Source organism: Sus scrofa, chromosome 7, assembly GCF_054392235.1.
Source record: "Sus scrofa isolate SSC_HxYL_T2T_F1_AM1 chromosome 7, Sscrofa_HxYL_maternal_Yorkshire_Landrace_v2.0, whole genome shotgun sequence".
NCBI lineage: Eukaryota > Metazoa > Chordata > Mammalia > Artiodactyla > Suidae > Sus > Sus scrofa.
In genome coordinates this window covers 123,501,060-123,513,611 of record NC_139389.1, presented here as the reverse complement: position 1 = coordinate 123,513,611, position 12,552 = coordinate 123,501,060, and the positions used below count along the sequence as shown (strand labels likewise).

The window sequence follows — 12,552 nt, the reverse complement described above, 5'->3', positions numbered from 1 at the left end:
TAATAATTATTCCCTCATACAACCCTATTTTTATAGAAATTAACATGAGAAAGCTTTAAAATATGTTTAGACAATATTTTATATTTACCCACATATTTGCATTTCTAGTCCTCTTAGTAATTAATTCCTATGGTTTCAAATTACCCTCTGTTGTCATATCCTTGTAGTCTGAAGAACTTCAAAATATTGTATTGGACTTGTCTGCTTACTATGAATTCTCCCACTTTTTGTTTATCTGGGAATGTCTTTATTTTGCCATCATTTTTGAGTGACAGGTTTACTTTATGTAGAATTCTTGGTGATAATTTTTTTTCTTTCATCACTTTGAGTGTATCTTCCACTACGCCTGATGAGAATTCACTGTTAATCTCATTGCTGTTCCCCTCTATGTGATTGCTTTTTGGTTGTTACTTTCAGGATTTTTTTCTTTGTTTTCTAGCAGTTTTATCATTATGTGTCTCTGTTTTTCTTCAGCCCTTACCCCCCCCCCCATTCTTTGGATTTGGAATATGTTTTTTATTCATTTATCTTTAAGTTCAATGATTTTTCTGCCATCTCAAAGCTGCTGTTGAGCCCACTTAGGGAATTTTTCATTTTAGTTATAATTTTAACTCTAAAAAAACCCCATTTGGTTAATTTTTATAGTTCCTGTTTCTCTATCGATATTCCCAATTTGTTGACTCATTCTCGTATTATTTTCTTTTAATGTTTAAACATTGTTTCTGTTAATTATTTGATCATACTTATAATAGTTTCTTTGAAGTCTTTGTCTTCTAAATCCAATGCATGGGCTCATTCGGAATGATTTTATATTGACTATTTTTTTTGAGCATGGGTCTTGCTGTCCTATTTCTTTGCATGTCTTATAACAGATATATGTAACATAAAATAAAACAGATGAATATTTATAGCATGTTCAAATTGTCTTATCCCCCATGCCCTTGAGAACTAGGATTCTTAGTAAGGGAAAAAGGCAAAATAGATTTACGATAGAAGAAATTAGGGGAGAACTCAATAGCCCTGAATTTGAATGACTGAGTTGGAACTATCAGTATGATATCATTAGGTATCTGTATGTGTCTATATGTGTATCTGTAGGCGCATGTGTGTGGGAGAGATTAAGGGAGAGAAAGAGAGAGAGAGAAGGTCTTGGAGTAAGTCCTGGCTCCGTGACTGACCCGGTAGCGGTGAACATCCCTAATGCCTAGATTGTGATCATTTTCCAGTAAAAGAAACCTCATTCAGTTCTAGGGTGGGAAATAAATAAGATGAGCCGGTAAAATCTGTACATCAGATAGCAAGAGAATTATCAAAGATTTCTGGGGCCATGCTTTTCAGTGTATAATTTAGCCATATATGGGACAATTTGAATTTCAAGAAGGATAAAAATTGCAATAGTCTCATCAAATATGTTTAAATTCATGAGTTCTAATTCAGTATCTAACAAAGCAGACAGAAAGAAAGAATCAAACGTTTTTCTTACCTTCACTATATGAACTGGAAAACCAAATATTAGATGAGAGGAAACACCTCCCTTATTATAAAAGTATTCCAGCTAGTAAATGAAAATGCAGTGAGAGAATTAGAACATCACATTTTGTAATTCCCAGTGAACTAATAAACCTAACCATCGTGCTTCAAGGGCTGCTAACGTCATAAAAGAGCAACAGCCAGACCCCCTCTTCCTCCTGATGGAAGAACACACCACCAGCAAAGTCTTACGAAGGGATTGAATCTGAATCGGTCAAGCTTTGACATCTAGCTGCCAAATGCAAGAAATACAAGAAAAGGAGGAATATCTCAAACTGCATGACTGTTTTCCAGCCAGTGGGAAACTCTATGGGTCAAACAGTTCAGAGTCTTTAACCATTCATATAAATTGGAAGGAAAAGAAAGAGATAAAAAGAGAACCTGTAGATGAAAAGAGATTTTTAAAAATCATCAAGTGAAAGAAAAAAAATCGAGGGAGTTCTCTTGTGGTACAGCAGATTAAGGATCTGGCATTGTCACAGCAGTGGGAGGTTGCTGCACTGCTGTGGCGCAGGTTTGATCCCTGGGCCGGGAACTTCCATAAGCCAAGGGTGTGGCCAAAAAAAAAGAAAAAAGAAAGAAAGAGAAGAAAAAAAATTGGGCAATACTAAACTGTAGTGCAGAGATGTATGCTTAGCTGATTAAGCCATGAAATTGGATAAAGCAATGGCTATGAAAGTTAAGATAGCTGTTACTTTGAATGGAGGGAAGGGCCTGTTAATTGGGCTGGGGTGGGTTGCAACAGTCTTCAAAAAAAAAACCTGGGTGATAGTTACCAGGATTTTTTGCCTTTTAATAATTCCCTAAATGATATATTTGTTTTATATGGCTTTCCATATCAATTTTTTATATGATAGAAAGTTAGGAGTTCCTATTGTGGCTCCTGGTCCCCCTGGGTGGGTTAAGGATCTGGTGTTGCTGTGACTGTGGTGTCGGTTGCAGATGAGGCTCACATCTTGTGTGTAGACTGGCACCTGTAGCTCTGATTTGACCCGCTAGCCTGGGAACCTCCATATGCCACCAGTGTTGCTCTAAAAAGACCAAAAAAAAAAAAAAAAAATTTTTTTTTTTAAAGTAGGGGTGTGGGGGTCAATGAAAGATGGGATAGAAGGATATGGAGCAGGGACAGGGGAGGGGTCCCCGCCCTGGGAATCTAGAGGCCAGGATCCCAGCCCTGCTCCGCCTCTCACTCAGCGCTATTGGGCAGGCCGCTCACGTTCCCTCTCTGTCAGTTGAAGGCAATGAAGTCCTGCCTGCTCACGAGGTTGGTGGGAGAACCCTCCAGAACAGTGGGCTGGGGGTGGCACATGACCAGCTCCTGTCCCCTCAGAAGAAGGTGATGATGGCAAGCAGTGGCTGAGCAGTCAGTCACTCACCCCATGGGATCCTCACAGCATCCCTGTGAGTAGCAGGTGTGCAGCCGCCCTTGCTCTGGAGGACCCCAGCTCTGTCCTGAAGCAGCCGAAAGTCTTAGGGGGCTTTCTTGATGAGAGAGGGGACTCATTTGTAATTATCTTGTCAGTGGCCTACTGGTAAATGTTTGCTCTTCTAGATGGCTTAGAGGGGCTTGAAAATAGCTTATTCTGCTCAGCAAATTAAGCATTCTGCCCTCAGATAACATTTGCCCTGCTCATGCGCTTAGCAAAGCTTTTTTTCCCTATAGATGGTGCAAAGGCACACTTGAGCTCTCCATCTGAGCCACTGGTTGTGAATTCTGACTGGAAAGGGCCACATAAATGAGGCATTCTGTGACGAAAGCATCTAATTTAGAAGCTTGTACAAGAAGCTGGTGGACAGGCCCCTTGCCACATTCTCATCATTTTGTCAATGTCAGTCTCTTCGTCTGACACGATCTGGTTCAGAGTCCGTATCTGCTGTGAAGGTTTGCAGAAATGCCCCCCGTCCCTTTGTCATCAGCCCCCACGGGCAGGGGCTGTGAGTCACAGCTCTTCTTCAGAACCACATGTGTCCCAGGGAGGCTCCGTCGGGCCCTCGCTGTCCCCCGCCTTCCCTGCTTCTGTCCTGCCCCTGGCGCGCTTTTGTGTTCCTGTCAGGGGAGTTAGTCACACTTTCCGCACGTCTGCAGGCTTCTGCCCGACAGGCTCACCAGCGCGTCTGGGTGCTGGAGGCAGACTGGGCCTGGGTTCAAACACCAGCGCTTCTGTTCGTGGGCTGTGTGATGATCACGGGCACGTTACATAATTTCTCTGAGCCTTTGTTTCTTTGTGGGAAAAAAACTACCAAAGGTGCTAACTAATCACTTGTCAGCTGAGAAAAAAATTGGACCACAGTATATAATAGAAACCAGTTCTGATGCCGCACTCCTTTCTGGTAAACCAGCGGTACACACACACACACACACACACACACACACATGCACACACACAAAAGCTGCTTGTGGCTTCTCCCTGGTAACTTCTTTGTGTGGATTGGAAGAGCAGCGGGTGGGTGGTGGGACCAGATGCGGGCGGATCGGGAGGATGGTGTGGTTTCCAGCACTGAGCCAGGAGCCTTGCGGGCGTCCCCTTCATCAGGCCTCGGAGGAGGCATCAGCCCCACTTTGCAGAGGTGCAGCCTGAGGCCCAGGCCCTGCTGCGGCCTCGAGCCCTACTGGCTCCTTCGCCTTGTTTCCCGACGGCCCGCGTTCCAGGCTCCCTGCCTATCCTTCTTCTCGGGATCACGCTCAACCTGTGCCCGCTTCTTCTTTTCTGTCCCCAACTTGCTAGGCTTTCCTGGGCCCCAGCGAGGTATCTGGCCCGACTCACAGGAACGTGGGAGACTCCCAGACGGCTCCACGCTGCCTCAAACCAGGCCCTACGGCTTTAGTGCCCCAGGAAGAATGGCAGAGGCCTTGAGCTGCCCCTTCTCTGCCCAGGCTGTCCGGCCTGCTTCCGACTGGGTCCCTCGGACAGGCCTGGCCTGGGGGCCGCCCCCACTCAGCCTCTCCTCACCTGCCTCTGCTGCCTGCTTGGACGTGAAAGGAGTATCTTTTTTTTTTTCTTCAAAATTAAATGACTCCAAAGAAGTTAGATTCCAGGAGGGTTTCTGCAATGGCAGAGTTTTGAGGATCATAGTAATAATAATGGCAAACATTTAAAAAGCACGTATTCTGTGTATTAACTCATTTCATTCCCACAACCCGTCGGGAGGTCGGGACGTTTGCTATCACCATTTTATTTTATTTTATTAATTTAATTTAATTTAATTTAATTTTATTTATTTGTCTTTTTAGGGCCGCACCCACGGCATATGGAGGTTCCCAGGCTAGGGGATCAAATCGGAGCTGTTGCTGCCAGCCTACACCATAGTCACCGCAACGCCAGATCTGAGCTGCATCTTTGACCTACGCCATAGCTCACAGCAACGCTGGATCTTTAACCCACTGAGTGAGGCCAGGGAGCAAACCTGCAACCTCATGGTTCCTAGACGGCTTCGTTTCTGCTCTGCCATGATGGGAACTCCTGCTATCACTGTTTTATGCATGAGGAAACTGAGGCACAGCGCTGGCCCAAGGTCAACAACTAGTTAACGGTGAAGCTTGGGTCTGCACCCAGTCTGGCTCCAGAGTCCATGTTCCATTTTGTCTAAGTTTGAGAGCAGAGACGCGTGCCTGGATTTCCAGGTGGATGCTCTGAAGAGCAAACCTTAGATGTTAGATGAGCTCTGACTTGTTTGCTAAAACGGTTGGGAGAATGAGGAGTCCAGTTCTGTGTTAGGTACCGTGAGGCTTCTCGGGTCAAGTTGAGCATCCTTGTGATACGGGTCCAGTAGCAAGTGCGTTCACGGGCCAGCCCGCCATCGCATCCCCGAGATCCTCTCCTTGCGCTTAGTGGACACTCAGTATATATTTCTCAATGAAGATTGATGTCCTTTGATTTATTTCCAGATGTTGAAAGGAAGAGGGACAGGGGATGGGCACGCCTTTCCACATCCCACGTTTCCCCAGATGCCTCAGGGTTGGGGTGAGGGGAGCGTGTGCTGTTTTTCCGTGAGCCCCTGTGGCAGTTTGTCTGTCTGCATGCAGCCCAGCCATGAGCACACTGTGCGGGAGGGACCAGCCCGGCTCCCTGAGGCGCCCTATGTCTTGTCACCTTGTGTCCCTGATGCCCAGGACACAGCGCCTGCACACCATGCCACGCTGCCAGGCCAGGGGACCCGAATGCCTGGTTTACTTTGCCTTTGTCACCAGGAAGCTATCGTTGCTGAGATAGTCCAAAAATGTGGTTAAGCCTAGTTCACCACGCATTAGGTTTGAAATGAGACTTCCGGAAGCTTGGCCTGCTTGTTCACATCCCGGCCTGCCTGGTTGTCACTGTATCTAGGCTGCAGCTGGCTCGCTCCAGTGATCAGAGAGAGTCCTTTGCTAATGAGGCCAAGGTTGTGGGTTTGATCCCTGGCCCCTGACTGCAGCAGGCCATCTGTCTTCACAAATGCGTGTCACTGGATCCCAGCAAAGAGAGCAGAGAGGGCGAAGCTGGAGTCCATTTTGGGAAAAACAGCTCCCTGACAGCTCGCCCGACGTGGTCTCCTGGACTGTGAAGTATGTCTTCTTCCTCTCCCACTTTCCAGGTCTGGGATCTGGTTTTGATTCCAGACTTTTTCCACGTAGATGATACTAAGGGTTGTATAAATGAAAGAGAAGCAATCCCCCAGCCTGAGGACGAAGAGAAATTGCCCTGTTGGAGGTCCCGTCATGGTGCAGTGGAAACGAATCTGACAAGGAACCATGAGGTTTCAGGTTCGATCCCTGGCCTCACTCAGTGGGTTAAGGATCTGGCATTGCCGTGAGCTATGGTGTAGGTTGCAGACGCGGCTCAGATCCCCATTGCTGTGGCTGTGGTGCAGGCTGGCAGCTGCAGCTCCAATTTGACCCCTAGCCTGGGAACCTCAATATGCAGTGCATGGGCCCTAAAAAAAGGCAAAAACAGAAAGAAAAAAAAAAAAGGAAGAAAAAGAAAAAGAAATTGGCCTGTAGACACATGGTACATACATTTCTGCTTTTCTAGGGCTCTAAGTGCTGACAGTGTCCAGCTACTGATTGTCCAGGTGGGTCTCCTGGCGCAAGAAATATCGGCTTCACTCGTCCCCTTTGTCATCAAGAAACCTCTTTTCAGCCCGGAGATGGGAAAGGGCTTTCAGAATGTAAGATTGCCCTCACCTTTTTCTATCTGTCGAGGGTACACAGCTTACTAAGAGTCTCTGGGTACCTGGCTGGCTCTGTGAGGTCATCGGGACAAGAAGGGATGGGTAGAGAGGGCCTGTGCTCTTCAGGTGCCCACAGACATAAATGCCAATGAAAGTCTGCTCGCTGAAAGCTGTCTCTACTCAAAATACGCGTGCACTTGGCAGCATCAGGAGGCGGTGCCGTGTCTTCCTGGGGAAGCTCAGAGAATGTTCTCAGGGGCGGCTTTGACCTGAGTCTTGAAGGAGGACTTAGGACTGTTCAGATAGAGAGGCAGGTGGAAAGGCACCTGGGCAGCAAATCTTCCCTGAAATGTCTGAAAGGTTTTGGTTTTCCTTGTTTTTGTTTTTTTTTTAAGTCTTGAAATCTTCATTATTCACACAACTTTCTAGAACATGTCAGGCTGGGCACACTGAGTACATAGCCTCCTACAAGTGTGTCACTGCTCCCCGTGGCACCCCTGCTACAAACACAACTGAGGACGTGTGGGATGTATTAGTTAAGAGCACGAAGCCTGCCCACCGTGTGCAGCCAGAAAGAAGGGGGCAAGAAACAGGCAGCAAAAGTGTCCCCTGGGGGGTCTTGGCTCCTTCCGCTCATGGTAGTTCTGAATTTCATTCATTCAGCCATACGTATTGAGCACCTTCTGGATGCAGCTCTGTTTGAGGGGCTTGGGATATGTCAGTGAGCAAAACAGAGATCTTGGTCCTCAAGGCGCTTCCATTCTTATGGGGGGTGTGAAGCCATCCACCCTTCCTGCTCTTGTCTCTTATTCGCCACTGTGTCCTCAAGGACAAGCCTGGATCTCGGTGCGCAGCAGTGCTTGATCAGAGATTACTGAAATAACCTACTGCTTAAGAGGTTCAAGGATTCCCATCATGGCTCAGTGGTTAACGAACCCGACTAGTAACCACGAGGACGAGGGTTCAATCCCCGACCTCGCTCAGTGGGTTAGGGATCCGGCATTGCTGTGAGCTGTGGTGTAGGTCACAGACACGGCTCGGATCTGGCATTGCTGTGGTTGGGGTGTAGGCTGGCAGCTGTAGCTCCGATCGGACTCCTAGCCTGGGAACCTCCATATGCCGAGGGTTCGGCTCTAAAAAGACAAAAAAAAAAAAAAGTTACAGAGGCGCCAGTTGGTAAGAAAAAGAAATGTTGAAAAAGCCAAAAGATTTCTTAACTCCAGGAGATCTACTGTGTTGGCTTGTTCTGTAATTCATCTTTAGTTATAAAGTCCTCAACCACAGATAAGGGAGATAGTGAAAAAATACTGAATATACGCCAGCAGGGGTATCTTTTCTTTGTTTCTTAGGAATCGGGTATCCACTATGAAAAGTATTTTATTCACATCAGAACTTGGAATTTGCATGACGGTGACCGTTGATACTGATTTAAGTGCAATGATGGCCTGGGCCAGACTTTGAGGTTAGAAGATAATTTGGAAGGACAAGTTAAGGGGGGAGAATTGTATTTCCCACTCTGTCCCCCCCCAAAGGAATGTAAAAATATAAATATATTGAGTTTGCTGTGGAGGCAGCTGCCCATCGCAAGGCAAATTGGTTCTCCAGGCTCCGAGTCTCTCCCAGCCTTGGTTTTCCATCTCGATTTTAACTTCGGATCTCTGGCTTCCTTCCCGTATCCATTTCCCCCTTGGTTTGCTAGTGCGGAGACACCAGTGACAGCACTAAAAAGCTGAGAATGTGGTTCAAAGGCACAGAACAGAATAAGCAGGCACTGCTGTAGGTTTGTACATAAAAATGTATGTTTCAGAAACCAGCCTTCGAGAATGCGGCTTTCAGGGCCCAAGAGTCAAATGCTGGCCAGCCAGTGCCCCTGGGTGTCCTTAGGAAGTCATGCTTCTGCACTGACCTAAGGGCCAGCAGGCAAGGCGCTGAAGGAGGAGGCTCAGGAGGAGGATGAAGAAATCAGATTGAAAAGGGAGGAGAGAAAACAACATGGAAGTAGGTCAAGAGAAGCAGCACCGCGGGTGGGCTTTCCTGCCCAGGACGGAGCAGGAGGTTGCTCAGGTTTGCAGCAGAGCAAGGCTGAGGGATGCGGGCCTCCGCTCTCCCTGCTGGAGGGGGGACAGATAGTGGCAGGTCTTGCCTGCCCATCAGGCTGAACAGCCGGCTGGTGCTCAGGGGACTCGCAGGCCCTGTCTCCCCTGGGTAACAGCTGAGCTGTTGGGAACCGGTCCACGTGGAGGGACCTGCACCCAACTCGGGAAGCTTGCTGGAGCGAGGTGCAGGAGGTGCACCCCGAATTCCGACAGCTTGCCAGTGCCGGCAAGGACCTTCCTTTTGAGAATAGTTTGCCATAGTGAATTCTGAAATGGAATCAATGACCTCATGTCAAGGGGCTGCGGAAACCCTCCAAACGGGGGAAATTCCTTGGCTCTCTCCTCTTCAGTTTGGAGTGGCGTTTTAAAGCAACAGATCATTTTAGGCCTGGGTCTCAGCATGGCAAGAATAAACTCATAGTTGAGAGACATGAAAGCAATCATGTGGCTTTTGTTTATTTCCCTCAAATCGGGGTGTTTCGTAGCATTTAGAATGTAATGCTTGCAAGTTCTTTTCTTTTTTTGTTCCATTCTATCGTGATTCTCCATCTAGCTTAAGGAAAAAAAATTTTTTCTGCTGTCATGGCAACAGTGGAAGTGACGACTTGAATAAAATTATGTGACTGAAAAAAAAAAAAAAAGCATGGGTGGTATAGGAGTTGCTGAGAATTGTATGCTTTTGCATTTAGGACACTTTTTCCCTTTTCTTATATTTAAAATGTGCAGTCTCTCCCCTCCAGTGCCTTCTCCCTCCGGTTGTCACATTGCTCTGGGGCTGGACAGGCCACCTCGGCTTGGTCCTGACGGTGGCACACTTATTTGACTAGTGCAGCCCGAGGCCTTCCGAGCCTTCCTTGTGGTTCCTGAGGAGCCTTTGTTTACCAGCAGGATTCTTCCCAGCTTCAAGAAGAATTTGATTCTGAATCCTAAGCTCTTCCCAGAAACAAACTGGAAACCGTTTGAGGAAAACTTGCCTTTGCCTCAAAGGCAGCGTGCGGTGCCTTGGGAGCGCGCCCTGCGTCCCTCCTGGTTTGGCCTCTCCTGGGTGGCATCCCCTCAGTCACAGGGACTTCCTCCAGCCGCCACCAGAGGGCCTCAGTCCTGCGCGGGAGAAACTGCCTTGGCCTTAGAGGGGAGTGGACTCTCCCCATCAGTTCTCAGTTAGGGCCTCTGAGGCCTCATCTGCAGACCCCAGGCTGCTTCACTTGGGCCAGCTGATTTTCCTTTCCAATTTTGAACCGGTTCCTAGGAGTGTCTCAGTAGCTGGGACCACCTGTATGCATCAGATTTGGATTGGATATACACTTTCATTTGCATATTAATGACGTAAACCCTAGACCTGAGCGTCCATATTTTGTTTTCTTCTTGGGTTGCATGTCCCTTTGAGAGTTCACATCTCTTTTGTCAGGAAGGTGGTGGGTATGGTTGGAAGCTCCCAGCTTGCCCTCTCACTGGCCGTGTGAACCTGGGCAGGCCGTTTCTCTCCAGGGTTGCAATGGACTAAGTTGTGTTGGATCATTATAGCTAGAAAATTCGGTGCATCTGTAACTGGATGTGTTTCTCATTCCACAAGGAAGGCACGGGAGACCTTCCGAATGGCCACTTGCTATCTGGTAGCCTTCCCTGAGTTATAACATTGGGATTTGAAACTACCCCCTCCAGGCCTAATTTCCACCCTGTTTGAACAACCCTTTAAACTGGGTCTCCAACGACATGGTCCCAGTCCTACCCTTACTGCATACGGTTGAAAATGCCATGCTTTTAGTACATAGTAGGCGCTTAAGCTGCGATCCTGGAGTGACATCAGCCCAGTCCTTCCTCCCCCTCCCTTTTCCAGCCGTAGCTGTTTCCTTCGCCTCATGTTCCCTAAGAGAACTGAGCTTCAGTCCAAAGCCAGTGAACACGGATGCCGTAAAAACAAATGCAGGGGAGAGCAGCAGAGATCGCGCGTCCCAGAGCCTGTTACCTAATTTTGATTCATGTCCCCTTTGGTGCTGCCCGGAGTCCTGAGCCCAAGCTTCTCTTTTTATGCCACCGTAAAGCTTCTGATCTGATATCATCTGCTATGTGTGGGTGAGAGGAATATGGGCGTATTTCTGTAGCTCTGCCAGCAAAGCGTTCCCTTCAAGTTCTGGGGCTGTTCTTGTGAATGAGAGTCCTGGGATGTCATGTAGGTATAAGATACGAAGTAATAGCCCTTGTGAGTGCTCGTAACATACAGAACCCACATTCAGTTTGATTTAATACTTTCGTGCCATTTAAAATGTCATCCAAGAAGAGAGCCGAATATCTAGAGCATCTGCCACAGCCCGCAGAGGCTGGCGGCCAGCTCTGCACCGGCTGACCCGCTCTGTGGCTTTTGGGAAAGATGAGATATGTTCTAATGAGCGGGTTATAAATATCACTGGGTTATGTCATAGGAGGTGGCAGCGCTCGATGTAAAGGGACCTGCTGGGCCGGGCACAGCCTTCAGAGGGGGCAGACAACAAGTAGGATCTGGGCGCATGGACCAGGATTTACTCAAGATTTATTTGTCCCTTAAGGAAACATGTCAGCAGCCATGCCTCTGTGACGTGTGTGGGCGACGAGATGGGATGTGCTGACCCCACTCGGCCAGGGCTCCCCACCCCCGGCTGCACACTCCCCGAGGGAGGGGCTGGGACCCTCTGCTGCTTCCCCTGAGGGCTTGGTTGGGGTAGGAGGTGCTGATGGATTCACTGGGATGTGATGTCTCTTTTCAAAGATGCAGAACAGGTGCTTGGTGGAGCCCCTCATTCTTCATACTTTTTACCATTGTCTTGCCCACTAAAATTGCAGGTTATAAGATGCCTTTACCACATTACACTCAGTGCCTCGTTGATAGTTCTGTACCCTTTTGCCACTGAAAAGATAGAATTCATTACCCCTCAGCAGAGCAGAGAAACTACTGAGCAACTGTAAAATGGAAGAGGGACTCTTGAAAGATATCTTGCTTTTTTTTTTTTTGCCTCCAGTATGATTTTCCAATATTTATTTTCTTGAAAAAAATTTGATGGTGGAATCACCAAAGACCATCAATCCTAGGTCAGATTTTTCTGAGTTGAACAAAGATGCACAGACATGCACTGCACAATTGTTTGCTTAAAATCCAGCCAACAGCTTTTATGTAGACAAAATGCATTGAAATATGTGTATGAAATATTGAATATTAACACACACCAGATGGAAACCCTGTCAAATTCTGTGTGCACACAGGAACTTGACAAGAGGAGTCGGGAGATTTAGAGAGATCCTCAGAGCAGTCGAAACAAGAACAACCCAAAACCTGAGAATGGTAAGTGGGACTAGGGACTTGGTTGAGACCCAAAGGCTCTTCAGGTGTCTCCTCTCCCTCCCATATGTGCATTATAAAGTATATGTCATTTACCATGCTGTGTTCTATAGTATATATGTTACACCCTATAAATTATGTCTCCATGAAGCATAAATATGTGTAGATCAATCAATCAATCTATCTATCTACCTCTCTCTCCATCTCCTACATACATACCATACAGTCACCCATTTAAAGTCATTGGATTTTAGTTGTCACAGAATTGTTCGGCCATCACTAATATTTCATTTCAGCGCTGTCTCCTCACCCCCCTCCCCAAATCTCCATGCCCATTAGTAGTCAATTCCCATTTTCTCCTTTCCCAAGCCTCTGGCAACTGTAAACTTACTTCCTGCTTCTATAGATTTGCCTATTTGGATATTTCATAAAATGGATTTGTACATTATGCGACCTTTTTGTGACTGGCTT

General features: G+C 47.2%; 1 protein-coding gene across 10 annotated transcripts in view; it reads left to right on the top strand.

Moving 5' to 3' along the window:
* TTC7B (tetratricopeptide repeat domain 7B) overlaps positions 1-12,552 on the top strand; it is a 249,029-nt gene that overhangs the window by 95,637 nt on the left and 140,840 nt on the right. For all 10 annotated transcript variants that reach the window (XM_084970003.1, XM_084970001.1, XM_084970000.1 and 7 more), the window contains one exon: positions 12,006-12,084. Coding sequence is in view for 9 of the 10 variants with exons in the window: in XM_084970001.1 (XP_084826127.1) it covers positions 12,006-12,084 (79 nt within the window). In the remaining variant the exon portion in view is untranslated. The remainder of the gene's footprint in view (positions 1-12,005; positions 12,085-12,552) is intronic.